The 27,914-nt window shown below is 42.3% G+C and overlaps 1 protein-coding gene across 1 annotated transcript; it reads left to right on the forward strand.

Moving 5' to 3' along the window:
- Window positions 1–10,618: 10,618 nt before the first annotated feature.
- On the forward strand, window positions 10,619–27,893 carry ARF4 (ARF GTPase 4). The gene is made up of 6 exons (XM_072598854.1): window positions 10,619–10,749; window positions 17,791–17,871; window positions 18,087–18,196; window positions 24,510–24,581; window positions 25,768–25,893; window positions 26,952–27,893. The coding sequence occupies exons 1-6, from the start codon at window positions 10,683–10,685 to the stop codon at window positions 27,036–27,038; spliced, it is 543 nt and encodes a 180-aa protein (XP_072454955.1). The 5' UTR covers window positions 10,619–10,682; the 3' UTR covers window positions 27,039–27,893.
- The last annotated feature ends 21 nt before the right edge of the window (window positions 27,894–27,914 follow it).

The following is a 27,914-nucleotide window of genomic DNA, read 5'->3' on the forward strand; positions in this document are numbered from 1 at the left end:
AAGGGGAGTCCTTAGGCTTCACCAGACTTCCCAAGAGGTACGTGACTCAAATGAGGTTAAGAACTGTAGTAAATTGTTAAGTAGCAGCCCTGGGATTAGGGACCTAGACTTCAAATCCAATTCCCTCACTGGGCCCCGGAGCCCCTGCCATAAAGTCAGAGATAAAGCAGGTGAGTGCAGAGTCCATCTATGTAGCAGTGAAGCTATCAGTTGTGATTCTAATTCAGAATAGCACAGGATGGTCTCTATTTAGTGCCAGTGTCATGGCTGAAGGGCCAAAATAAACATATATTTTGTGGAAGACAGAATGTTACACTTTAAGTCATAAAATAATTAGAAGCAGCAAGGAATCAATGAAAAGGTCAGGAAGAGCTGGGTTTGAGTCCTACCTCTGAAACCTACTAGCTTTCTGACTTCAGGAACAGCCAGATTTCAGTGCTCTTGGCAACTGGGACTCCCAAGTTTCTGAGGAAGGGACAATTGGTTGAGGAAAGTTTTTCATCAGGGGTTCCCTATCTCAACAAGAAAGATAGGCTACTTCTCTTTTTTTCCTATTTTGTAACAAAGAAGTTGGTCAAATAGTCACAAGGCATAAGAGATTTTCTGGAGAGAAGTGAAGAAGAGGGGAGGGATGTGGGGAAAAAAGGCCAGGGATGGTCCTCTGAAATATTCTTTTTTTAAAAAAATTTATTTATTTAACTTTTAATATTCATTTTCACAAAATTTTGGGTTCCAAATTTTCTCCCCATTTGTCCTCTCCCCCCACCCCAAAACACTGAGCATTCTAATTGCCCCTATCACCAATCTGCCCTCTCTTCTATCATCCCTCCCTTCCCTTGTCCCCATCTTCTCTTTTGTCCTGTAGGGCCAGATAACTTTCTATACCCCATTACCTGTATTTCTTATTTCCTAGTAGCAAGAACAGTACTCGACAGTTCCTAAAACTTTTGAGTTCCAACTTTTCTTCATCCCTCCCTCCCCACCCATTCCCTTTGGGAAGGCAAGCAATTCAATATAGGCCATATCTGTGTAGTTTTGCAAATGACTTCCATAATAGTCGTGTTGTGTAAGACCAACTATATTTCCCTCCATCCTATCCTGCCCCCCATTGCTTCTGTTCTCTCTTTTGATGCTGTCCCTCCCCAAGAGTGTTGACTTCTAATTGCTCCCTCCTCCCATTGCCCTCCCTTCCATCATCCCCCCCCCACCCTGCTTATCCCCTTCTCTCCCACTTTCCTGTATTGTAAGATAGGTTTTCATACCAAAATGAGTGTGCATTTTATTTCTTCCTTTAGTCAAATGTGATGAGTAAACTTCATATTTTTCTCTCACCTCCCCTCTTTTTCCCTCCACTAAAAAGTCTTTTGCTTGCCTCTTTTATGAGAGATAATTTGCCCCATTCCATTTCTCCCTTTCTCCTCCCAATATATTTCTCTCTCACTGCTTAATTTCATTTTTTTAAGATATGATCCCATCCTATTCAATTCACTCTGTTCTCTCTGTCTCTCTGTGTGTGTGCATGTGTGTGCGTGTGTATGTGTAATCCCACCCACTACCCAGATACCGAAAAGTTTCAAGAGTTACAAATATTGTCTTTCCATGTAGGAATGTAAACAGTTCAGCTTTAGTAAGTCCCTTATGACTTCTCTCTGCTGTTTACCTTTTCATGCTTCTCTTCATTCTTGTGTTTGAAAGTCAAATTTTCTTTTCAGCTGTGGTCTTTTCATCAAGAATGCTTGAAAGTCCTCAATTTCATTGAAAGACCATTTTTTCCCCTGAAGTATTATACTCAGTTTTGCTGGGTAGGTGATTCTTGGTTTTAGTCCTAGTTCCTTTGACTTCTGGAATATCCTATTCCATGGCCTTTGATCCCTTAATGTAGAAGCTGCTAGATCTTGTGTTATCCTGATTGTATTTCCACAATACTTGAATTGTTTTTTTCTAGCTGCTTGCAATATTTTCTCCTTGACCTGGGAACTCTGGAATTTGGCCACAATGTTCCTAGGAGTTTCTCTTTTTGGATCTCTTTCAGGTGGTGATCTGTGGATTCCTTGAATACTTATTTTACCCTCTGGTTCTAAAATCTCAGGGCAGTTTTCCTTGATAATTTCATGAAAGATGATGTCTAGGCTCTTTTTTTGATCATGGCTTTTAGGTAGTCCCATAATTTTTAAATTGTCTCTCCTGGATCTATTTTCCAGGTCAGTTGTCTTTCCAATGAGATATTTCACATTTTCTTCCATTTTTTCATTCTTTTGGTTTTGTTTTGTGATTTCTTGGTTTCTCATAAAGTCATTGGCCTCCATCTGTTCCATTCTAATTTTGAAAGAACTATTTTCTTCAGTGAGCTTTTGAACCTCCTTTTCCATTTGGCTAATTCTGCTTTTGAAAGCATTCTTCTCCTCATTGGCTTTTTGAACCTCTTTTGCCAATTGAGGTAGCCTATTTTTCAAGGTGTTATTTTCTTCAGCATTTTTTTGGGGTCTCCTTTAGCAGGGTGTTTACTTGTTTTTCATGCTTTGCTTGCATGTCTCTTATTTCTCTTCCCAGTTTTTCTTCCACCTGTCTAACTTGATTTTTCGAAATCCTTTTTGAGCTCTTCCATGGCCTGAGCCCACTGAATATTTATTTTGGATGTTTGGGATACAGAAGCCTTGACTTTTATGTCTTTCCCTGATGGTAAGCATTGTTCTTCCTCATCCAAAAGGATGGGAGGAGATATCTGTTCACCAAGAAAGTAACCTTCTATGGTCTTATTTTTTTTTCCCTTTTCTGGGCATTTTCCCAGCCAGTGACTTGACCTCTGAGTTTCCTCTCCACACCCACCTGGCTTCCAGATCCGCCCAGCTAGTGCTTGGGGGCTGAGATTCAAATGCTGCTTCCCAGTCTCAGGGCTTTTGGCGGGGGAGGGGGGGCTGCTATTCAGTGTGAGATTAAGTTTAGCTGCTCAGGTGGGGGTAGGGCCGCCACACGGGGCTTGGTTCCCTCAGGGGGTTTATGTGGAGACCTTCAACAACGGATCCTGCCTGCTTTGGGAGCCCTTGTCTCCTGCTGCCTCCGCTGCTGCCTCCCGAGGGGGCCTGAGTCATGGGCACACCCTGCTCCCCTCTCGTTGAGCCAAAAAGACTGTCTCACTGACCTTTGGCGCCTGTGGGTGGAGGGACCTGCGCAGCCCCTGGAGATTCTGTCCCTGAAGCCTGCTCGGATCTGCTCCTCTCGGCTGGGCTTCGATCCGGTCTGGTGGGCAATGGGCCTTTTGCATCAGTTTTTCAGGTCTCTCTGGAACAGAAATCTCCTCCACTCTGTTGTTCTGTGGCCTCTGCTGCTCCAGAATGTGTTGGGAGTTCTTCTTTACAGGTATTTTATGGGCTGTGGGTTGGGAGCCAGCATATGTGTATCTTTCTACTCCACCATCTTGGCTCCTCCCCCCCCTCTGAAATATTCTTAATTAATCTCTGCACTTGCTGCACCATGAATTAGCAATGAAAATTTAAAACCATGAACTACTGGTTCTGATAACTGAAAGTATCAAAAGTATTAAAAAGTGGACACTGTCATCTAAAGTTTTAGTTCTGAGCTCCCATCTATGGCAATGTTGAAAAAGTCATCTTGATTTAAAACATCCAGAAATTCATTAAGTACCTGCCTTTCTTGTGAGAATTTTATAGGGAGAAGGGTCCTTGCGAATAATTTAGTTTAACTATATTGTTTTGTAGATGATGAACTGAAGTGCAGCAGGATTACTGACAGAATCAAAACAGATCTGAAAACCGAGGTTCCTGACCCCCACTCTAATACTTTTCCAGTTATTCTAAAATATTGAGATGTGCAGATAAAGACTGGAGGCTGGGGAAAATTCCTGGAGTAATGGGTAATAAACAAGTAGAGTTTCCAGTCTTTTTATAAGCAACTAAACCCTTTTCATCCCCTTGTCTCACTTTTGTTCTGGGTCTGTTCTGTATTTGAGTTAGGATATGTGTATCCTGTTTCCTTACTTGTATACTTAGATGACTGACAAAGAGTAAGTCATTCACACCACCTTCAAGGCTCTGTCTTCCCATCTTCCTAAGCCAGTAGATACTCCCTATTTCCAAGTGAAAATCTGGAGACTCTATTGTGACTTGCCCCTGGAGTTCCTGCCCTTCAACAAACTACTAGTTTGGAAGGGCATGGATATGTAGTATTATTATTAGTCACAGTAATTTCCATTTCTGTAACACTGATTTTGGTTGTCCAGGTAGGCAAGAGGGAGTAAAAAAGGGAACAAAACTGGGAGCATTAGAAAATGCTTTCATTTTGATTGTTGGGTACACTGTATCTAACCTAAATTATATTGCCTCTCAGTGTTGTTTTGGTTTCCATCGTTGCAATCATTGGGTACCTTGCTCTTTTGGCCCTTCTTTCTTTACTCTGCATCACTTCATAGAAGTCTTCGCCATATTTCTCTGAATTCTTCATATTGACCATTCCTTGTAGCACACCATTAAGTTCATATACCAATTTGTTTAGCCATTTGACCCAACTGGTGTGTGCAAATTTTATTTCTTTTTTTATCATACATAATGCTACCATTAATATTTTATACCATATGAATTAAATTCTAATTACTACTTATAATAAAGTGACATAACATTTAGGGCAAGATTTAATGAAACTCAAGACACTTATGCACCTTTCCCTTTATATTTGGCTGTTGACATTCCTTAAGATAATTTTGGTTTATGTATTCTTTCCATTTCAGTCAGTACTGTAAAGCTTCTAGGCCTGGGCTCTACTCACTGCAGTCAGCTCTTTAAAAACAGTTTTGGTATCAAAAGGTGGGGTGAATCTGTCTGTAATGGGACAGACTCTTACTGTCCGCATCTAGCTTACAGAAAAGGTTTTACAGTGCTTCCTTAATATCATGCCTTACTAACCAAACATTCGCCTTTTGTTCTTTGTTCATGAAGGGAAAGCCTGTGTGGACTCTGGACTTGATGAAACAAGGTTTAAACTTCCAGATGAAAAAGAAACTACCTCCTTTTTCTGTGCATAGATAGAATGTCCACATAAAATGATAATGCCTCTGTTGCAATCCAATTTTTACTTTATGTTTGCTCAAGTTCTTTTGTTTTAATTTCCTGTTCCTCAACCTTTGTATAAAAGTAGCTTCAGATTACGTTAACCATATTCCTTGGTTTGTAGGAATTCTAGAACTTTATATTTGCCTACTATCTTGCCTCTTAAGCCTCTACATACTTAATAAGTAATTCGTGAAATTCAGTAAAGCCAAATACGTTTATTTTTAACCATATGTCAAAAGTTAACAGACTGGTTGCTTAGGATAATGCTCTGAACCCAAGTGCTTGAGAGACATTTTCTCTTTGGGATCAGATTCACTATTTCGTTGATATGGGCACAATCTTTGACAGTGCAGACAGTAGCCCTACACCATCTGAGCCTATGCAACTGTGTTCATCTCCTTCATAAATCCGCCACTAAGAATCTATGCAATAAAATGGAAGTCTTCAAAAAAGAGCTCAGGGTCTTCTTCAATTTTGTGGGTCTCCGTAGGGCATATGCACTGGCCATTTGTTGTTCCTTGCTCTAGACGCATGCCTGGCCCCTCTCCTTTTCCAATTCCATGTTTCCTGGATGATGGGAGAAGAAAGTGAGGTTGGTGACCTTGCACAGCCCTCCTTCACTCAAAACAAAGTCAAGTGAAAGTCATGTTATCATTTCTTTGATGTCATGGTCTTCAAAAATAATGAACACAACCAGTGAGTAAACAGAGATGCCTGAGTAGGGACCCAGCTAGCTGGGTAACACAGCTCATAGTCTCCCTTCTGTCTCCCCTTCCTTTGGGGTTTACTGGCTAGAAGTCCATCCTTCTTTCCCTCCCTCTTTCCCAAAACCTTAAACCCAGTGCACTATAAGCCCATAGGCTGCACAACAATAGGTCCCTGCCCAAGCTCCATTTAATGGCTCGCTTAGACTGATTATCATTATTAACAGTTTCTGTTTCCATCCCAGCTTGATTTAGTTATTTTTTTCTCTTTTGTTCATTAAAAGGGCCATTCCCTTACTGCTTCTTAAAGAAACCAATTCACTCAGTGGGCATTACCTCCATCTAAATGAGTACCTGAAAAGGCCAGCCTACAAAGGCCAAGGTCTCCCATTGCATTCTGGGCCATCTCCAGTCATCCTGATAAATATCTGGTTGCTGAACCCAGATGGCTCAGGAGGAGAAAGTGAGGTTGGTGACCTCACACGGCCATCCCTCACTCAAAGTCAAGTGCAAGTCACGTCATCATTTTTCTGATGTCAGAGAAAGGATGAACACAATCCTGGATGACAGGCCTTACAGCACTATTTGTGCATAAGTCATTATTGGTAATATGCTATAGCTGTTTTGTGTCCACTATGCATCCCTCCATTGCCCCTTAGATTTTTGGATTCTTCTATCATCTGCGATAATGCAAATTTCCCGAAGAATATCAGTCTTAAAAAAAAAAAATGGGGTTTTAGCATCAGGAAATGCTAGGATCACTGAAAGTTAACATACAACATCCCTATTCTCTTCCTCCTGTTTCCTTTTGAGCTTAGCTCATACTGTATGCTATGCATGTCCTAGATAAGACATATACAGGCTGATAGTTTGGTCCAACATAAATCTAAGAATGTATATGTTAGGATATGAACAGCAGGCATTTTTTCATATATTTGGCTTACTTATATGACTGTTAGGCTGAATTTTTTATTGGCCATGGCCATCTGGTTGAAGAGGTCTTCAAGTGTGCAGGAACTTATTGAATTAGTCAAATGTAACTCCAACTATGTCACCAATACTCTTCCCCCACCCTACTCAATAAACTCCACTGGCTCCCTGTGCCTCCAGGATCACATAGAAAATCCTCTGCTTGGTATTCAAAGTCCTTCATAACTAAGCCCCACCCTCCCTTTCCAGTCTTCTTACACCTTAGACTCTGCCATATTGTTCCAGTGATGCTGGCTTCCTGGCTGTTCCACGAACAGGATGCTTCATCTCTCAGCTGCAGTGATTCTCTCTGGCTGTCCCCCATGCCTGGAATGCTCTCTTTCCTCAGCACACACCTCCTGGTTTCCCTGTTTTCCTTCCAAGTTTCAGCTAAAATCCTATATTCTACAGGCAATTTTTCCTCACACTTCCCTTTCTTATTTCATATTTGTCCTGTGTATAGCTTGTTTGTACGTATTTATTTGCAGGTATCTCACATTAGACTGTAATCTCCTTGAGGGCAGGCAATCTTTTGTCTCTTTTTGTATCCCCAGTACTTAGGACAGTACCTGGCACATAGTAATAGGGACTTAATAAATGTTTACTGATTGGTTAAAATATTATCTGTAAACTGGAGCATATGGAAGACCTCACTATCTATAAAGTACTCCACTTTGTGCAGTTCGGTCCCCAGGGGTTGTGAAAAACACCTCTGTAAGTACACATTTCTCTGTGTGTGCTTCCCTTGATACTGATAATTACAGATTCATTAAGAAATCTTTTATGATCTTAACATATGTATGAGGGACTTCTTTTCAAGAGACCCTTTATGGCAGTGCTTCACTCTGAGTCAAAAGCAGGACCTTATGTGCTCTACCCTTTTTACTCAGTTCTTTAAGTGAATATGTCTTCAGTATAAAATCACTTGTGAAAGCCTGTCTGATCCTTCAGCATATATCCTTCACTTGTGTGTAGATTATTCTCACAAGTATTTTATTGAGGCAGGGCAAAGTCCTGGGATCAAAGTTTTAGATCAGGAAAGGACCTTTTAACATCATCACCATCATCATCACTATTGTTGCTAGCATTTATATAGTGATAAGTACAACTTACAAACTGCTTTACACGTGTGATGTCATTTGCCCCTCACAACTCACTGGGGAAAATGTTATAATTATCCCCATTTGACAAATGAGGTTGAGAGCACGGTCACATACCTGTTATCTGAGGCAAGATTCAAATTCAGAGCTTCCTGACCGTAAGCCCAGAGGAGAATGAGTGTAGAGAAGTTAAGGGGTTTTCTGAACTCACACAGGAATGCTGGGATGGAGTTTGAACCCGTTCTGATTCTAAATGCTGTACACTCTTAACTTGCAGCTTCAGGAATAAGGACATGAGAGTTTGGAGAAGCAACGTCAATCTGAGGGCATACAACTGAAACTAGAATGAGGACAACTAACAGAAAAGTTGGAAAAGATGAGTCAAACTCTTTTCATCATTAAGGACAGTATTGCTACTCACTGACCTAACATCACAGTCTCGAATGTGCTTCTTGGGGAAATGAAACTGGCATTGAAGAAAATAAGGATGGGAAAAGCAGCTGAACTAGATCCAAATATATACTGGAGAGGTCTAGGTTGGAAGTGACACATTTTGAGGTCACTAAAGGATTGATTTCAAGGTTTTTAAAGGAAAGGAAGCTATCAAGGGATATAACATACCTAGTAAGGTCGAATTTGAATTTGGGGCTATGTCCACTGTCACTTAGTCTATACCAAAGGCATATGTAAACAACACAAAAACTTCAGACTTTTTTTTTAAAAATTTTTAAAACAAAAAAGGGCAAAGTAAAGAACTGGCCTATTTTCCCAAAGATATAAAAATGTCAGGATACACACCCTTCTTGGAAGGCTTCCTGACAGGACACTAGAAGGTAATACTTCAATCATTCATTCAATTTTCCACCCTTAGCACTTTTACTACCACATACTTGATTGAAAGAGGTAGAAAGAATACAGGTTCCCATTGTACTTACTGTCTGCTGATTACAAAAAAGATTTACCTGAAGGATTCTTCTTTGAGTTTTTTCCCCTATGATCACATATTTATCCTATGATATAGTGACAAAGAGGCACAGTACACTTACAATGGAAACTTAGGATAAAATTAGGAAAACGCACTAAAAGCAACACTCTCAGCACCTAAGGCCCCCAAACAAACCACCTCTCTGTGCCCCAAGCACATGCTTAATGTCCTGTTTTGGCTGGTGGCCATGCCCAGTTCAGTGCCCACTGCCCGGGTGGCCTTTGCTGTCTGGGAGTCTTCAGGAATACTGTGTGGTTGTGGCAGCCACAGCAAAGGGGCCGCATCTGTCCCCAAAAGGTCCTGGGCTGCTGGGCTCATCCTTCAAGGGCAGGTAGGGAAGCAAAGGAAAGCAGGAGGCTGACAGGTGAGAGGTGAAAGGAGGGATCCCAGGGAGCCTAAGGGCTCACCCAGGTGACCCGATGGCCAAGTCCTCTGACCCATGCACTGAGGCTGCGAGGGGCTGCTCTGGGGGAGGCCTTGGGGGCAGCCCAGCTCGGGGCACTGCAGTGCCCATGGGGCACCAGTTCTTCAGACGCTGGGGGCCCGGGAGGCGGAGTGCCCAGGTTCAAACACCACTTTTTCTCAGGGTCCGAATTTTCTTTATCTGTAACCGAGTTGGATTCAGCGGCCCCTGCAGCCTCCTCCAGCCCGCTGGTTCTAAGTCTGTGGGCCTCAGTTTCCCCACCTGTCCAGTTAGGGGAGGGGGCCTGCCTCTTGCTCTAGCTCGGATATTCTAAGTCACCTGACCCCACCCTCTGGGCCTCAGTTTCCCCATCTGTCCAGTTAGGAGAGGGGGCTTGGTCTCCGAGCTGCGCTCTTCCTGATCACCTGACACCCCCCCCCCATGGGCCTCAGTTTCCCCATCTGTCCAGTTAGGAGAGGGGGCTTGGTCTCCGAGCTGCGCTCTTCCTGATCACCTGACCCTCCCCCCCCCCCCCCCCCCCACCGTGGGCCTCAGTTTCTCCATCTGTCCAGTTAGGGGAAGGAGCTTGGTCTCGGGGGTGTCCCCTCTGTTCCGGGGCGGAAGCAAGACAACGCGGCCCAGGGCTCTGTTTCCTGCAGGCTCCGGGTCAGACCGGCTCAGCGACCAGGGAGGCAGCTGCGTGGCCTGGGCGTCGCCCGCCGGAAGGACACGCGGAGCTCACTCTGGTGCTCGGCCGAACTGTGACCCTACCCCACTTCCGGTCGGATGGGCCCCTCGCTACTCATCACGTGACGGAGGGCGGTACTGGAGCGACGCCAAATAGGCTCTACTTCCCACAATAAGTGGCCGCGCCCTTGAAGGGCGGGGCGGCGAGAAAAGACTTTAACTCCCATGATGCCACGGAGCGGAAGCTGAGGAGTCGGCATACAGCTGGTGGAAGAGGGGGACGTGGAAGGGGACGGTACGGAACCGCCGCTGTGCCTCATTGGCCTCGGTGCGGCGTAGGGCGCATGGCGGGGCGGGCTTCCTGTCGTCACTTCCTCCTCTTCAGCCTAGGCCCCGCCCCCTCCCTTTGGCGCCGGCGCAGTGGCGTCGAGCCGGCAGGAAAAAGGGGCGGGGAGAAGGGGGGGTTGGAAGCGCTGACGCGATTCTGTCCGCGTTGGAGCCGCCGCCGTGACCGCCGCCGCGTGACGTGGCAGAGCCCGAGCGCGAGCCGTCGAGCGCAAGCGCCCCATTCCTACGATAAATGCCCGCCGAGCTGCCGCCGGTGTCCGCCGCTCCTGCCGCCTGAAGCCGAGACCGCGCCCTCGCCCGAGCCGCTGTCGGGGCCGCCCCTCCGCGCGGAAGCCGCGAGCAGAGCCACGCAGGCCGCGGGGCCCGCCGCCCCCGTCCGTCCCCGTCGCCGCCGCCGCCGCCTCCGTCCCCGTCGCCGCCGCCATGGGCCTCACCATCTCGTCGCTCTTCTCCCGCCTCTTCGGCAAGAAGCAGATGCGCATCCTGATGGGTGAGGCCCGGGCCCCGCAGGGCCGTGGTCCCCCGCCGGGCACGAGGCTGACCCGCAGGCGGGGCTCGGGGGTGGGGGTGGGGGTGGGGAGCTGCGGGCCGGGGGAGGGAGACCTCCCCGAGGAAGGTGCGGGGGGGATCCCGGGTGGCCCCGGAGCCGCCCGGGAACCGCCCCCTCCCGCTCTACCCATGGGGAAACTGAGGCCCGGGGAAGTTGGCCGCGCCCCCAACTCGGGTCCCTGCCGACTTCGGGGGGGAGGGTCGGGGTGCGTGCGGCTTGCTCGTGACATCAGAACCCTAGAACCGAACTTGTGTCTTAAGAAAGGTGTCCTGACCCAAACAGGCCTGCGCCGGCCTGGCTGAGGCCGGGTTCTTTCTCCTCCTGCCCCTCAGCTTGTCCCATTGAGCGCCGAAGGGGCGCTGGAAGCCCGGGCTCCCGTCTGGGCCGTGGGTCCTCCTCGCTGAAGCCCTGACGCGCCCCGGTGGCTTCTCTCCCGGCCGAGGAGAAGCGCTGCTCGCGGGTGTAGCCTGTGCTGGCGTCCCCGTGTAGTGAGCCTCAGCTCGGCGCCCCGGGCAGCCCGGAGCGGGCTCTGCGGGTCCGGCCCCGCGCCCCCCGTCTGCCCTGTTGTGGCCATCCCGCATGCTGGCTGGTCCTTTCTCGTGGCTCGGTGACTGTCCCACTCACGCAGCCCGGTTCGCTCGCTCCGCTCCCCAAAGAATGAATGAGCGCTGGGTTTCGGTTTGGGCTTTTACGACACCAAACGGCCCAAGTTGAAGTGGCTGAAGTCCGGCCGCCCGGAGGGACACGAGGAGCCCGGGAGGACTTTGGACTGTGGCTTAGAGAGAGCCAATTACGCTCGGTTAGACTCTTGTGAGAGAAGTAACAGGGGTGAGAACTCAGGGGATGGACCGAGGGTTCTTTAGGGCCGCGGTGTCTCAGCCCAGCCCAAGGGACCGTTCTGGAGAGTGGGGAGACCTCGGTTTGAAGGCGGGGGGCAAAGTTGGGGGCAGTTGTAGTTGTGAGCGCTGCCAGGTGAGGAAGCGTGTAAAAGGTATTGGGAGGTATGGAAATGCCGACCCCTTACACGGCCCCCCATCTCTTTGCTACATCGAAACAAAGCTTTTGGTTCTAAATTAATTTAAACTGAAGTTTCTTGATCTAGGTTTTCTACTTTTTCATTTGTGCTTCTGCGGATTATTAGGTTCCCTTGACATAAAACTGTTTCCATGCCCCTTGGTAGAGAAGACTGTTATTAAATACTTTCCAATGCAAAGATACATGAAGGGCATGTTAATCAACAAGCAGGTGTTTGTGAAATGTAGACGAAGAAAGAGTTTGTTTCAATTTAAAGATTGAGGTTTTCTTTCTTAGTTTTAAGATTCGCAGTGTAGCTAGGATGAGAGAACCTGATGAAGCCTCTTGCCCCCCTCCTAAAACCTTGCAGTTAAAAGGACATGATTTTGTTCATTGTAACCACAACATGCTTTGTCAGTGGTTCTACCTGTTCCTTTGGGGGTAACCCTTATACTTCTTGAGCTAGGGGCTTTTTTCCAGGATTTCCTTTTTTAAAAAACTGATTAGGGATGTGGGGTTGTGATTAACTTATTATACAAATGCCAGCTATTATTAGTACTAGTGGTTTTTTGATAAAAGAGTCACTAAGCTGGACATCTTATCATGCATGTACATACATTTTGGCAGTCAAGTTCAAGACAGTATTACAAAATTACCTGTCCATTTCCAATTCATATTTCATCAGAATTCAAGTTAAGGGTAAGTTACTGTCCAGACAAATCCATATATCATTCATATGAACAATTTTTCTCCCGTATAACAACTTCACTTTGCTACAGCACTTTATTTAGTTGATACGAAATACTTTAAAGTATTCGTGAACAGTTTTTTATAACTAAAAATTATTTGAAGATAAAAGGCAGAAAGTACTCTTAAAAAACATTTCTATAGTATCTTATTTGTTACAACAGCCCTGGGAGGTAGGTCATGGTGAAGTCACTTGCCCAGGGTTATCCAGCTAGTAAGTATCTTAAGCTAGATTTGAACACAGGAATTCCTGGAGGGAGCCTCTGACATCATAGGATCATGCTTTTAGAACTGGAAGGTACCTTAGAGGTTGTTTAACTCACTTCTTCCATTTTACAGTTTGGGAAACTGATAGGAGAAATAACTTCCTCTCAGGTCATCCATCTGTTCTGTTCCCTCACCTAAGGAATGATTGCATTTAATAATTTTCCAGGCAGATGATCAGTCTTTTTTTTTAATAGAGTGGGAAACCACCTAATATTGAGGCAAAATTGAAACTTACCGGTTTTGTTTATGTTCCTTGATCCTATCTGCTGAATACATCTGATTGTTTCCAGAGAAGAAAGCCTTTCAAATATGGGATCCTAAGTTTTTTCTTCAGGTGAAATATTTCTCTCACACTCTCTCTCACACGCATACACACACGTACTCATATACTTTAAGAATATTGAATGTAGCATGTCTTCAATGAAACATTTATTAATCTCATATATGCCTATGTATGTTATATGCTAGAGAAACACACAACAGTCCCTGTCCTTATGGAGCTTACATCCTATCGAATGGAGGTCACTTACCGAGTTACAGAGGGCCTCTGAGTTTTGTGGATGGAAGGGAATATATGTTGCTGACAGGGCTACACATCCTTGAAATGTTGAAGAAGAAAATGAAGATGTTTGTCTTTGGGGGCAGGATTTAATTAGGGACCTTTTCAGGAACCTCTGATCCAATTCTCTGATGTTCTGCATGGGGCATCTGAGGCCCAGTGGAGGGAAATGACTTGTCCAGAATCTCACAAGTTAGTGGCAGGGCCTAGGGCTCAGGCCTGTAGCTCTCCACTCACCTCTTTTGGGGAGGTTCATAACAAGCTCATGTAGAGAAATTGGACGGTTTTTTTTCCCCATTGAGATATACAATTGAGTTTTTGTAGTTTTAGAAGTGAAAAAAGCTTTAGTGAGAACTTCAAAATATAAGGTAGGTTTTTGCTGATGATGCAGAAGCCAAAATTCTTGTCTAGCCTGACTTCATTTCTGTGAAAGTTCCAGGTACTGGCAGAAGTATTTTTTTAACCCCAAGTTCCTGTCAGGGCATTAAAAAACAAAAAAAATCATTCAACATTCACTTAAATATTTTGTCCCCATAACACTTTCTCTGAGAAATCAATATTTACTTTGGCGTGGGGGCGTTTCTGAAATACTACAAATTTAAAGTAGATGGTAGAACTTGCCAAGTTTCGGAGTTTTATTCTGTTAAGAGTTGAAACACTATCCTTAGCTTAGTGTAGTCATGTAGATAAAGAGCATCTGGCCCTGTAAGGGTGCCACTTTCCTGTCTGGGTGCTTGTCTACCAATAGCTATTTCTGATCTGTTTGGGCACAAGCAGATTTGCCACATTCGGAGCATAACACTTGCTATACTGCTCTGGTGGCCAAAGTACTGGGGGGATAAAATATTACAAGATGCTTTGGGTAATTCAGTTTCGCTGATGAAAGTGCAGTAAGCTTAGAAGAAAGGACCTTCTGGTCACTGCTGACGATTAGCAACTCTACTAAAAGTCTGGCTTGGTTCAAGATATAATATAAATAGTTGCTGAATTTCTTCATTTTCATTCTGTCTCAACATTGTTTTCAGTTTATGTAAAAATTCTGCCATATGTAGTTTTTAATATATTCAACAACTGAGATAGAAATTAGTAATTTCATAATATGTCTTATTTTTATCAAACTTATTGTAAATTATATATTTAAAATTCTAAAAAGCTTTCCCCTATTGTGAATAATCAGAATTAGCTTTAGTTTCCCTTTCTTGAGTACTGTTACAGACAGTAGCAACATTAGGAAATTAATACTTAGCACAGGTGAATTAGATCATTGAAGTAATTTCATGATTGTACCTTTTAGTTGGCATTTAATAGTGTTATTTATGTATTCTTTTTACAAAAGATACTAAAATGTAATTGCCATCTTTGTTTTTTATTTTTAAAATGCACATTCTGGTGTCTAATAGATAAGGACAGCACTGCTTCTGTAAACATTTATTACTCTATTGTGAGTGTTTGAAAGGTTCTTAAGGTTCTTAGGCAAAATTATTTTGCAATAAGATCTGTTTACAAAAGTGATTAGCTGTGTGAAAAAAGCCTGGAAGCCTGGGGGGAGGGGTACCTTTTGACTTAGAGCTGTTGCCCCTTGAAGATTGGCTTGGGTGTGGGGTAGAGACAGGCCCAGGCCCTGGCCCTGTGTATACCACCCTAGGCAAAACATTCTGGGGGGTAAACAAAGATAAAGTGACTGGACCATTTGGTATGAAAATATATCAGAATATAAAAGAGAAATTCAGAAAAACTTGTAAGAACTAACGTAGAGTAAACAACCACATACACAGTGACCAAGATAATGTAAATCAAAAAATGCTAAAAGGAGCCCTATATCCAAGTCATTTCAGTAATCAGCCTTAGCCCCAGAAGAGAGGAGGAAACAACTCTCTTTGGCAGCCAGTGGGGCCTGCTTGTCATATGTTGTCAAATACTTGGGTATCTGAACAGTTAGTTTCGCTTACATATTTTTCTTTATTCCCAAGGGAGGCTTCTTTGAGAGTAGGGTGTATTTGGAAATGATAATACTTGTAAAAGTTAAAGCCATCAATAAAACTTACTTTTTTAAAGTGATTAACAAAGTTTTGCTTAACGATGAGCATAAACTGTGTATTTTCTGGTCTAGTTGTCTGAGGGCAGCTTTTCAATATCAAACTTGGTTATAATTTTGACCTGATGATGTTTTGTTTAGCCAAAAGTGAATTTTGCTTTAATTTTAAATTTTGAATGAAGTCACTTTGGACTTTATTCACCATGGACTAAGCTCCCTGTCAGCGTGACAGGATGCTGGGCATTTAAGGGATAGAGTTTAGCTGTGTTGGAAATCAGAGCTCCCTGTAGTAGTGAACATGCTTAGGGGAGTTGAACTGTTTTTAGTAGTGCTTTGCAAGTTTTAAAAATTCTGTTTCACTCTAAAAAATGTCTAAATTTGTTTGACATACTTGGAGAAGGTAGTAGTTTCCTCTATAGGACAAAAATTGGCAATAGTGATGATGGAAAGAGTGGTATAGGCTCTTTAAAAGTATAAGCCATAATGCATGATGAATAAAGAGAGGAAAAGTAAAAGGACTCTCATTGTAGAAGAAATCAGTCATCTACTACCTTCAGTAATCAGTGCATGAGAGTCAGCATGGTAATGGCTGGAGACCCTCCTTTGGTGTCAGGAAAACTCAGGCCCAGGAGTGACCTGTTCCTGCACTCGGGCTCTGTGAAGCCTGGGCAAGCTGCTCACTCTCTGGGTCCAACTAACTCTGAGATTATAAATGGCTGATCTTCCTGGAGAGAGAGTTCAGAGGTAGGATGTGGTGAAATCCCAGGCCCTGCTCCCTCCTTTCTGCCTCTGGCCACCCTTCCCCCCAGGAGTCGAGATGTACTACTAATTGAGTACCTTTCTGAAAGAAAATGGAAAATTCATTTTTCAAAACTTGAGGTGATCAGTCAAGTGAACAGTAATATCATAATTAGAGCTAGTTTTTGCCAAATTGAACTTCAGTGGGAAAATGGCCATTTCAGCTTGTGTGAGTCTTCAGTGACAACAAAAACCAAGTGGGGAAATTTGATGCTTTTATTATGTCAAAAAATTATGAGCATTGTGTGCTATTGAGTGCTCCAGGAATGGATGTTTAAAAGTTTTCAGGTCTCTCCAGACTTGTATATATTTTATTCTGTTCTTTTACATAGTTAACTAGTGTTTTTCTTTACTGCTGCAATTTTTAGTCAGTTCTGTGGTCTAAAAATATATATATATATAGCATGTGTATTTGGTAAGGTAGACAAAGCGGAGTTTGATGACTCTTGTCTAGATTCACTCTGATGACAAGGCTATGACCACTGAGACCAAGCGCTACCTTTTATTCATTCACTTATTTATTTGTGGGTTTTGTCACCAGCAAGAAAGCTGCCCTTGCCTTCTGCCCTCCTTCAGCTGTGCTCTGGAGACTGAGGGAGCCTCTGCCTTTTCAAACTTTGTTCCTTGCCAGATCCACAGGCCTGTTTTCTTATTTGTGAAATAAGGAGTAGTCAGTCATACCAATGAATGAAATAACATTTCTTAAGTGCTTACTACCAAGTGAGCTACGTAGAAGTAGGATGTTTTGTCAGCCTTATGCACTACAAATATGATGTGTTGTAGTCTCTTAGTTTTTTTACCTTCCAAGTTTTAAAACAGGCCTATAATCATCCATTTTGAAGAGAAGGTCATTCTGTATGTTGCAGAGGAGTTTTACCCCAATTCACTAGTGAACTTGGCTTTCTGATTTCTGGATGATAGGATCATAGAGTCAGAGCTAGAAGTGACTTCAGAGAGTCAGCAAACATGTATTAAGGGTTTGGTGTACTATGCATGAGACTATCACTCTGACATTTCTGTCTCACACACCTTATTGTGCAGATGAGGACATTGATACACAGAGCAGTTGTCTTGCTCAGAGTTAACCCATTTGGTCAGTGTGTCGTACAGGACTTCAACCGTGGTCTGCCATCTACACCATGATTCTCTTGATTTACATTGGGAAGATGGCACTTAGACAAACTATGATCATTTTTGCCCTTATTACTTTGAAGTCCTTTCTCCCCTTCCTTTTATAATACTACCAGTCACAGAAGTGGAATTGATATTTTTGTTTATATTCTGTTATTGTAATCAATTTTTTTGTATTTGATTGGGCTGTTGTGAAAAGTTAAATCACTTGACAGTTCTTCTGGTGAAAAATATTTTCTTTAGTTGAAATGTTTTCTTTAGGGCTCAAAAATGTAAAAAAGACATTTTTAATTTTTATATTTATTCCCAGAAATGTTTCTGTTTTACTTTTTAAAGGAAAATTGATCTTCAAGTTCTGTAAGGCTGTTTGTAAAATAGTTTTGTGGTTCACACTTTGGATTAGGTTCTAAAATTTTTTTCATTTTCTCAGTTGGTTTGGATGCTGCTGGCAAGACGACTATTTTGTACAAGCTGAAGTTAGGGGAGATAGTCACCACCATTCCGACTATCGGTAAGGAAAAAAATGGTTCATTCTGATTTGTAAAGTGGCAAGAGAGCTTTTAAAATGTGGAGTAATGCAACTTGCTGCTGAGGAAATGCTGCTCTAATTCAGAGGAGTTTTTATTTGTGAAAGTTTGCTCAAATATTCATTAGAACTTAAAAGAATTAGAGTATTGCAACAATGAATTCTACTGATCAATTTATATAATTATTTTTTCTTCTTAGGTTTTAATGTGGAAACAGTAGAATATAAAAATATTTGTTTCACGGTATGGGATGTTGGTGGTCAAGATAAAATTAGACCTCTTTGGAGGCATTACTTCCAAAACACACAGGTAGGATACTGATTTTATTACATATTACTAACATATGGTAAATATTTATACATGTGTGTATAAACTGTTTTTCAGACATGAGTTAGCATTCCTCTTATCATTACTTTCATGTCCCTGAGTGGACTCCGCCTTTTACTTATTTGGATTAAGTTTGGTCTGGAGAAGCAGACTTTATTGAGTGATCACAAGAAGGTTTTTTGGGTCTCAGACGTGAATTAACTCCCTATCACTTTCAGCCTTAGTTTAGAAAATAGCAGAGTGTAGGTAATTACCTAAAATTAAATTCTATTTTCATGTACTGAACACCAACTTTAGAAGCCTTTTTAATTTCATCAGATAGTTTTCTTTTAAAAAAGTTACACAATTTATAGTACATTAACTCTTTTGTTGATTATTTTGGGAACCTAGTTTCTGCATTGTTTAGAAATCTAATGTAGCTAATGTGTTCTTTACCATTACTCCTGTATATAAAGTGATCAGTATTTCCCTGCAGTCTCTGCCCCTCTTCATCGTGTGCAGTTAATCAACTTGAGGCTGGTCTTGGGGTGAGCCGCCTTGTCTGTCATCAGAGCCTTTCAGTCCTGGTTGGTGAAGAGAGCATTTATTAATGGCTTGCTATGTGCCAGGCATTTGTGCTGGGCACAACCTTGGCCTTGAAGAGGCAAAGCTAGCACATAAAAGGGAGCTGGGGGAGGGGAAGGGAAATCAGGAGGTGCACCAGTTTGGAAATGGTGTGATGTGCCTGGGAAGTGCCACATGGAGCCCTCTCAGAGCCTGACATCCCCCAGAACAGACGTGTGGGGGGCAGCCTTGGGTCATGATTGTGGCTGTGAGCTGGCAAAGTGGCCGGAAAACTTGACTTGGTTCAAGAAGACCTAGGTTGGAATCTGGCCTTAGGTGCTTACTAGCCACGTGACCCTGGGCAAATCACTTCACATTTCCCAGCTTTAGTTTTCTCATCTGTAAAATGGGAATAAAAATTATTTTTGTAATTACTGTGCTTTCTGTGATCCAAGTGAAACTTGAATATAGGTCTTTTATCTTTTGAATGTTTTACAAAAATATCATCAAGCTAATGTTTATGGAGAGCTTACTGTATGCCAAGAACAATTTGTCCAGGTCTCTGTTCTTTCCATGAAATCTTGCATTCACATGTCACTTCCTGTTTGAAGTCTGCAAAATCACATACTCTCTCTGGGCCTCAGTTTCTTTATTTGTAAAATGAGGGAATTGGACTAGATGTGTCCTCAGAGCCCTTCCATCTTTAAAGCTGTGATCCTGTGTGAGTCCTAGAGGATGACAGAGTTGTAATTAGCTGAGGACAAATGAGAACAGAAGGTACAGGCATTGAACCACTTTTAACCCCGTGTATTAATGTGTAGCTGAGGCTGGAAAGCAGTGAGGTGTGATGGACAGAGGGTCAGGAAAACTTGGCTTTTAGTGCTATCTCCAGTGCATTCTGGCTGAGTGACTCAAGGCCAGTGGACCTCTGACTCTCCCCCAGAAGCCCCAGACAGCTATCCAAGGTGCTGACCCACTTTTGTGATTGATAAAGTTTTCTCACTTTTGAGCTCCTTAATAGAGATGAAATAACAAGTCTGGACCAAAGGAATTGAGGTTGAAGGTAAATCTTTTTAGCCACAGAAAAGGTAAGCTAACTGTGGTACTTGCTTATGGTTGTTGGTCTAATTCTGTTTATTCATGTATCTGAGTTCTTATCTTGCAGTTGGAGTAAGATTCTGTCACTAGGACTTGGGTACCCTTGGTCAAGTGGTTTGTAGTATCAGAATCTTCTGAAAGGAGGGTGCTTTTTTTTAAATTAGGGAAGTATTTATTGAAGTAGCATACTTTAAATAACTACTGCTAATTATCTTTGTTAATGTTAATTATATCAATAATTTGAGAATAATTAAATGCTTAATACTAGACTTATCAAAGATACAAACTGATTAGACTTTTAAACTTCATATTTTTTCTCGCCAATTCCTATGAATCGTAGCCAAATCTAATCTTTTTTTCATACTTAGGCTTAATTACAGTACTTGTTTCTAGTTTGCTTCAAACCTTTGCTATGGAATTAGGCCAGAACTTCTTGTCCATAGCTCTGGTCCAGTTTGCTATCAGAAGTCTTTGTAACTTTTCATAGCTAGATGTGGGAGTTGTTAGGAAAACCTCATCATAACTCATCTCTGTTAGACAAGGCCTTGGTTTACCTTTGGCCATTAACAGATTTCTGACCTGCAAGGGATCCAATGTTCTTTCCTAGTTTATAGCCAAAGAAGAATTCATGTGTCTTTGTTGTGAAACATAAAATTTTGTGACTCTTTTCACTTACCCCAGTCAGAAAGGAGCTAATTTCTAGTCTTTAGCCAGAGAATTTCTCCCTCCCCAAGGATGCTTCAATTAGTGGCATTCAGCTGTATGGTGCTTGGGAAGTTCCTTCCAGTGGTGCAGATCCACATCTCTCCATGTTCTTTCATCCCTGGACTCTGCTTTTTATATCTGTTCCCCACAGAAGACAAGCACTTTTAGCCACCAGGAAATCTTTAACATTGGGAGTATTGAGAGACTGCCTTGGATGTAGATTGCTTTAGTAAAAATATTCCTTATTGCTTTCTAGAAGAGCTTAAATTTTGCTCAGGCTTACATTTTGAACAACATGGTTTCTAGCTAGAAAAGGGCCAGTCAGAAAGCATCATAATGTTTAGAACATGGTAGGTACTTACTAAGTGTTTTCTGAGGGTAACGATCTGAGTTTGAGGCCTGACTCTGGCAATCATTCCCTTTTAACCCTAACTCTAAACACCTCCAGCTCTAACCCTGAACTCTATGCCCACATTTCATCCTTTGGAAAATGAAGGTACTTGTATTAAAGGTTGTTGGGAAGAAAGCTGCCTGTATGCCTCAGAGTGCTGTATATGTGAGTTATCATTTAGCACTAACGAGAGGCAGTTCCTTTTCACTGGCTTGTCTGTGAGATGGAGCAAGGGAGGCTTAAGGGGTACTACCACATGTAGGCTATTCCAATACTATCTCTTAACACAGCCTTTTGAAATGCATGTTGACTTGTAAGCTGTAGGGTCAGGATAGTAGGAGGAAAATGAGACCAGCACAGGAATTCATGGATTGCAGGAGTTGATGAATTTGGATAGGGTGGAGGCATGGAATGATAAGAGCACAGTGAGGCAGAGAGATGGATGAAGTAGGGAATGCTAATCATAGGGTCATAGATTTAGAGACAGAGTCAGGAACTCAGACTTCTGGATGGATCACAGGAAGGAAACAGCTGTGTTTGATAGCAAGATCCAGAGCTTGACTCTTGATGTGTTTAGTGAAAGTGGAGTGACGGAGCTGGCAGAGTATTTGAGGGGCCATCACTGTGTATGTAAAAGGCCCCAGCATGGGGGAGGGTGGTGGAAAGGTCAGCTGTGATCCTAGTAATGAGCTCTTTGAGAAAGAAAAAGAAATAACCTGTGGACTGATTTGTGTAAATGGGAGTGAGCATCACAGGAGGAGAGGTTACTGTGGGAGAATCCATATAAGAATGGTCTACAGTTGGCAGTGAATGTAAAGTAATGAGCATGGCCAGAAAGCCAGGGAGCTCCCCAGAACTTCTTCAAAACAGACGTGAGAAGGTGCCCCTGCTTCCACCATCCTTGCTCTGTCTACACCATGTTGCTGGGCATGAGTGGCCATCTTGGCATGCTTTGTTGGCTGGCATTCAAAATATGTTCTCAGAAAAAATGTCATTTACTGTTGCTTCAGGACTAATACATGCAGCTAATGGACTTGAACAGCTGTACAGCTAGCTGCACTGAGGAAAAATCTCTGACATCTCAATGACTGAACTAGATTGATTCCCAAACCATTTATTTTTCACCCCGTATATAAAAGGGCCCTGTGCTAGGTGTGAGACAGGCAGAATGAGACTGCCCCTGCCCTCTAGCAACTTAGACTCTTTGGGAGATTATAATTTCTTAAGAAAATATAAAACATCTACCAAGTTGTGTACAGTTATTGGTTCTTCTCCAGTTTTTCCAGTGTAATACTAAAGGAGTCTCCAAAGTATCCAAGGAGCATTAAAAGAGATGGAATGGAACAGGGTAGGAGGGAGCTTAAGGGATGTAAAAAAGCTAGATTTTTAAAAAGTTAGGATATCAGATCTAATTGTGTACCACTTAACATGGAATTCTAAAGTGCTTCCTTTATAAATTAAAAACAAGTGTGTGGGTTCGAGGGGGGAAGCAATGAATAGCAGGCATTATGTAGATTCCTTGTATTCTGGGATATTGGGCAGCAGAGAGAAGCTGGACCTATTTATCGAAGGGCGTCCAGGGAGTTGGGAGAATCTTGGTAGGGAACCTGTGTTTCTTTGAGTGCAAGTAGATGGAAGGAATGTGAGAGGAACCTTCAAATGGGGAATTCTGAGGCTCACCAGAGGTGGAAGCTGAAGGGGATAGGAGAGGAATGACTAGGTAATAAAAGAAGAAAGATTCTGGGCATTAGGCTGTCTTTGAAGTTTCCCAGCTCTCCTATTCCTTTTCTGCACTGCTACTATGTTGTTCTCTGGAAACTGTGGGTAGACACTTTCTGTTATCATAAGTACACTTAGAGGTTTATCTGACTTGTATTTGAATATTCACTTGATTAGTTGGTAGCTGTCCAGAGTCGAGGTGGCAGTGTTTGAGAGGGGCTGTTACTCCCCTTTGCATACTAGATGATCTTCTAAACTCAAGATTATACTAATTGTTCATTAACTTTTTTCCCCCAGGTTTGTCATGCTCATCATTATTACAAGAACAGCAGAATATGGTTCATTCCCCCCCAGCCTATCCTATTTGAAAAATTAATATATTTTGGGCTCATGTTTCTTGTTTTCTTATGCTTGCTAGACACATTAAGGGGCTTACATTTCTTTGAGAATTCAAGTGGTTGTAACTTATAACCCTGGTGAACTTAGGTTATTTCTAAATACTGGGGATCCTCTGGTATTACACAGGAATCAAAGTGCTCAATTCTTTTTTTGAAGCCTTAGTTTTAAATGTCATAATGCAGTGACTTAGAAGTGCCTTAGAAGACCTTTATTCTGATATTTGCTCAGGTGTTAAGATTTCACTTAACTTTTATTTCAGGCACAATTTACTTTTTGTGCTGAGGAGGAGCCACTGCTCCTGCTTGGATTCTCTGGATAAACAGTTTGTTTTGTTATTGGTCTTTACCAGATGCTCAGTTAATTCCTGTTAGACTTTGTAACACATAGTCCCTTTCCATGGGCCAAAGTCAGTTAGGTTTCTGTAGGTTTGGTAGATAGAGCTTCAGAGAAGTCATAAAGAGTTTAAACGTAGCACCTTGCAGGCCTCCGTTTCTGCCTTCATCATTAGCTTCTCAGGCACAAGAACTAAATGATGTGGTACCCTTACATCAGGCAGCAGAGTCACAGGGTCTGACCTTGTAGGGCACTGGCAGTGGCCTTGCCAGGCTTGTGGTCCCAGTAGCCATGCCTCACAGGAGTGCCGGGCAGCTTGGCCATGGTCTTAGTCCCATAGATACTTTTAGTCATTTCCTTGGGCTTTTGATATCCAGGCTAACAAGACTGTTGTAGTTAGTGGAGGCCACCAAGGTCTTAAACCAGCAGGCATCTTGAGGGGAGTATGGAAGAGAGATTCCCCTCCAAAGACTTAGTGTCCCAGCTTGTGTTCTTGCATCTTGGAGACACTTTTCTTGTCTCTCAGATGACCCTAGAGAGTGGTAGAGAGTACAAGTAACTGTCACAAGAGCCCCAAATTCTGGTGTCTATCTGTGAAGAGTTCTTTGACCTTGGATGTCATACATCTTCCCAGCTATTTGCCCTGGGTACCTGTCAGTATTATTTGGGGGAAATACTTTCTAAATCATAAATTGTTCCACAAGTGTAAGCTGTACTTTAGCTTTGTTTTAAAGAAATCAGGTTTTCTAGCATTTCTCATTTGATCTGTTTTTAGTTACAATTTTATATATTAAATTATGTGAACCCCAACTATTGATTAAAGTGTCAGAACATGACTGTTTAGATGCTTGGGTTTTGTACTACTTTTGGAATCCTTGTGGCTACTTCCATGAAAAGTTAGAAGGAGGGAAGGAAAAGGATTTGGATAAAACTAAACTAGTCAGTTTTACAACTTTGCAGCATACTTAGTAAAAGTTTTGGGTGTGAGTTGGTTGTTCATGCTGTTTGGAATGAGTCACTTTAATTTAAACCCTGACAAATAATGTGGCTTTTGGGGGGTATATTTACTCAATGATGAGCTCATTAGAATTGTTTTTTTCCTTCCAGGGTCTTATTTTTGTGGTAGATAGCAATGATCGTGAGAGAATTCAAGAAGGAGCTGAAGAGCTGCAGAAAATGGTAAGAAAATAATTAAATTAAAATTGTAATAGATAATGCAGTTTAAAATTGGCATGTTGTTCAACTAGATGGATTTTCAGGGTGAAGCAGCTGAGTTTATTGTATCAAGTGGTGAGGATGATAACATTTTAATCTTGGAGTCAGAGAGAGACTGAATTTTAGTGCTTTAACAAACATTGTGAATTCTAGGACCAGACCTGTATTTTAGAGATGAAGGAACTGAGCCTCCAAGAGGTCATGTGAGTGGCCGCTCTCACACTCAGCTCAATTCGTATTTGCCCCATATTCCTCTTCCTTCCTTTATGTCAAAAATTTTTGACTATAATGGCCCAGCTTAGCAAAGAGGGCCCTGTGGTCTTGGAGACTCCCCTCTCTGGGTATATACATGTAGTGTTGGTGCTTCTGGCCAGTCCTTCCAGTCACATTTGAGGACAAAGATGGCACCTTTTCTTTGCTCATTTGAATCTTGCTAAGTCTAAGTCCTCATCATCATTTATAAATTTCATGATGGTAACTTTGCCCTTCTCAAGAATTTGGGCAGCTTGTGTCCAGGGGGCACAGAGGGAGTGGCCGATTCCCACTCATCTTTGTCTTGGCTCCCATTTTGCTTGGCTGAAGAGAAGTGGAAAGAGCAGGAGAAGCCAAGGCGTTATCGATGAGCAAATGTGTTCAACATCAGAAACCTGCCTTTGTTTACTTTTGCTGATGTCCTCCCGCAGCCTCCCAGCTGAAATGGTAGATAGGCATCTCACCGGGCAAAGAGGCAAGGTCCTCCTGCTCTGTGGCTTTGGATGATTTTGCACTGGGTTTGTCAGTGAAGAATTTGGAACTCAGTAAACACTTGAGAAGCTTACCCTGACTGTGACTCAGGGAGCATGCAATGCCACCTTTACTGGGCTAGGTGCTAGGGGTACAAAGAAAAAGCCCCAATGATCCTGCCCTTAAGAAGTTAACAGTTTATTTAGAGGGAACTCCTTACACAAGTAAGTTGGTATGAAATATGTAGAGTATTGTGAGAGACAGAGGATCAGGCTAAGCATTTTGGAGGCGGCCCCTGTGCTGAGCTTTGAAGGAAACTGGGGGATCTGTGAGATTGGTACAGAGGGAAGAAAGGTTCACTTACTTTAATCATGGAAATTGGATTTTAGTCCAAGGAATGATGTCATTAACACCAGTTTATTTCCAGCTTCAGGAAGATGAATTGCGGGATGCTGTTCTGCTGCTCTTTGCAAACAAGCAGGATCTGCCAAATGCCATGGCAATCAGTGAAATGACAGATAAACTAGGCCTGCAGTCCCTTCGTAACAGAACTGTAAGTGCTCACAGTGCTGGGGGTGGCGGGTGGAGTGGGCTCCACTAAACTGTGCAGAGCCAAAGGCTTATTGGAAATAGCTCATTTCTCTTGTGACTTAGGGGGTCCCTTATGGTGGAAGAAGAGTCAAGGGATGTGGTGGCATTGAGCCGCTCCACCCCCTCTCGTTTTCTTTGACTTGAGTCTGCAAGAAAAGTTGAATTCACTTCCAGAGGCAGCCCTTAATGAGCAGGCAAATTGCACTTAGGTGCAGGTGCATCATGCTGCTGGTTCTTGTTTATTTTTAAAGAATTGTTTTCTTGTTTTTTTTCTTTTTACATTACTGTCATTTCTCCATTACTTCCCTTTCAAATACCAAAAACCTCTTTTCTTAAGGAAAAACAAGTATAACTAAACAGAAACCAGAAAACCCCACTGGTTGGGTCTTTTGACGTTTGCAGGGAATGTAATCTGGTGCCAGTTTTGTAGCTGGAATGTTTTTGGATTGTAATTAGATGTGTAATTGTAGTAATTTTCCTGTAGTGTGCTTTCCTCCTATGATCAAGATTTCTTTTACCCTTTCATTAATTTCCCTTTTTTAAATTTAAGAGCTAAAGGGACTTTGGTGTATTGTTTAATCCAGCTTCTATTTACAAATGAGAAGACTGGGTCCCAGAACTGGAACCTAAAGTCACACAGTAATTAGATACTGGGCAGCAATGTTAGGAGGGAGGAGAAATGTCATTTTGTGACATAACTATCATGAGATCTGCCCATTCTCCAAAAGTGATTGTAGTCCTGTTTAGGACTGGTTGTGCTCCTTGACAGAATCAGATTGAGAAGGATTCATCAATCCATAACCAATTATGTATTTTACACAAATATTTACTTTTCGCAGATAGAATCTTAAGTATAGTCTGTAGTTAAAATTTTTTAGCTTTTTCTGTTTTATGCTAATTGATCTAAACTTAGAATGCTTGTAGGAAATCTATTTTCTTGTTTTGTTCAAACAAGATATTTTTGAAGTTTATCAGACTTTTCTTTTGTTAATAGGCTTTTTTTTTCCTGTTTCTCCACAGTGGTATGTTCAAGCTACCTGTGCTACACAAGGAACCGGTCTGTACGAGGGTCTTGACTGGCTGTCAAATGAGCTCTCAAAACGTTAAATCCAACTGGATAACTAACCAAGGACATATTTGATAGAATTGGGTCTAGGCTTGTTACAACAAAATTAGTTTGCATCTTGGTTATTAAATGGTATCTTGGAACTGGTTTGGGCAGGATTTTACAGCATTTAAACTTATTTTGTTGCCAATTATTGTTTACCAAGTTTACTGTTGCTATTATAGCAGTTATACTTGGATTTAAAAAATTCTCCTTAACTTGAAAAAAGTGTATTCCTATGATTTTACTTCCCTTGGCCTAAATGCCTGGACATAGCTATTGTGATGAACCTTAAATGAATATGTTTTGAATGTTTTTTTGAGCCCCAATAAATAATGTTTTAAAGTTTCCCCTTGCTACTTTACTGATACCTTATGTCATTCCTTGGACAGTCTGCTGATTTCAAAACGTAGCATTCCATTTGTATTTATTTCTCTCCCTTGCCAAAAAGACTTTCTAATACTGCTGCTGCCAGCCAAGAAAATGTTCTAAAACACTATTCAGATTTCCTGCAACTGAGGGACATTGGAACTTTTTTATTAACCAGCCCTGCTTATCTCCATGTGATTTGGATTTGATGGATAATTATTTCCGTGCTGGTGGCCAAGAGGCGATACTGAGATGGCTTTTAATACTCAGCAGATTGTCTTCCTTTATATTGTCTCTTTTTTATGTTGCATGTTGCTTTTGGTATCAGCCTGACTTTTTGCCCAGTGTATCATAGCTCAGCTGATGTTTTATTGTTTATTGGTGAACATATCTTCATTAAGAGATTTTGGAAAATTCATCAAACTCAATAATGAATTAGTTTCTTCATAACCCACTTGAAATTATTCCTAATAAAATGATAAAATATACAGTTGGGTTTGTGCTTTTTT

Source organism: Notamacropus eugenii, chromosome 3 (assembly GCF_028372415.1).
Source record: "Notamacropus eugenii isolate mMacEug1 chromosome 3, mMacEug1.pri_v2, whole genome shotgun sequence".
Taxonomy (NCBI): domain Eukaryota; kingdom Metazoa; phylum Chordata; class Mammalia; order Diprotodontia; family Macropodidae; genus Notamacropus; species Notamacropus eugenii.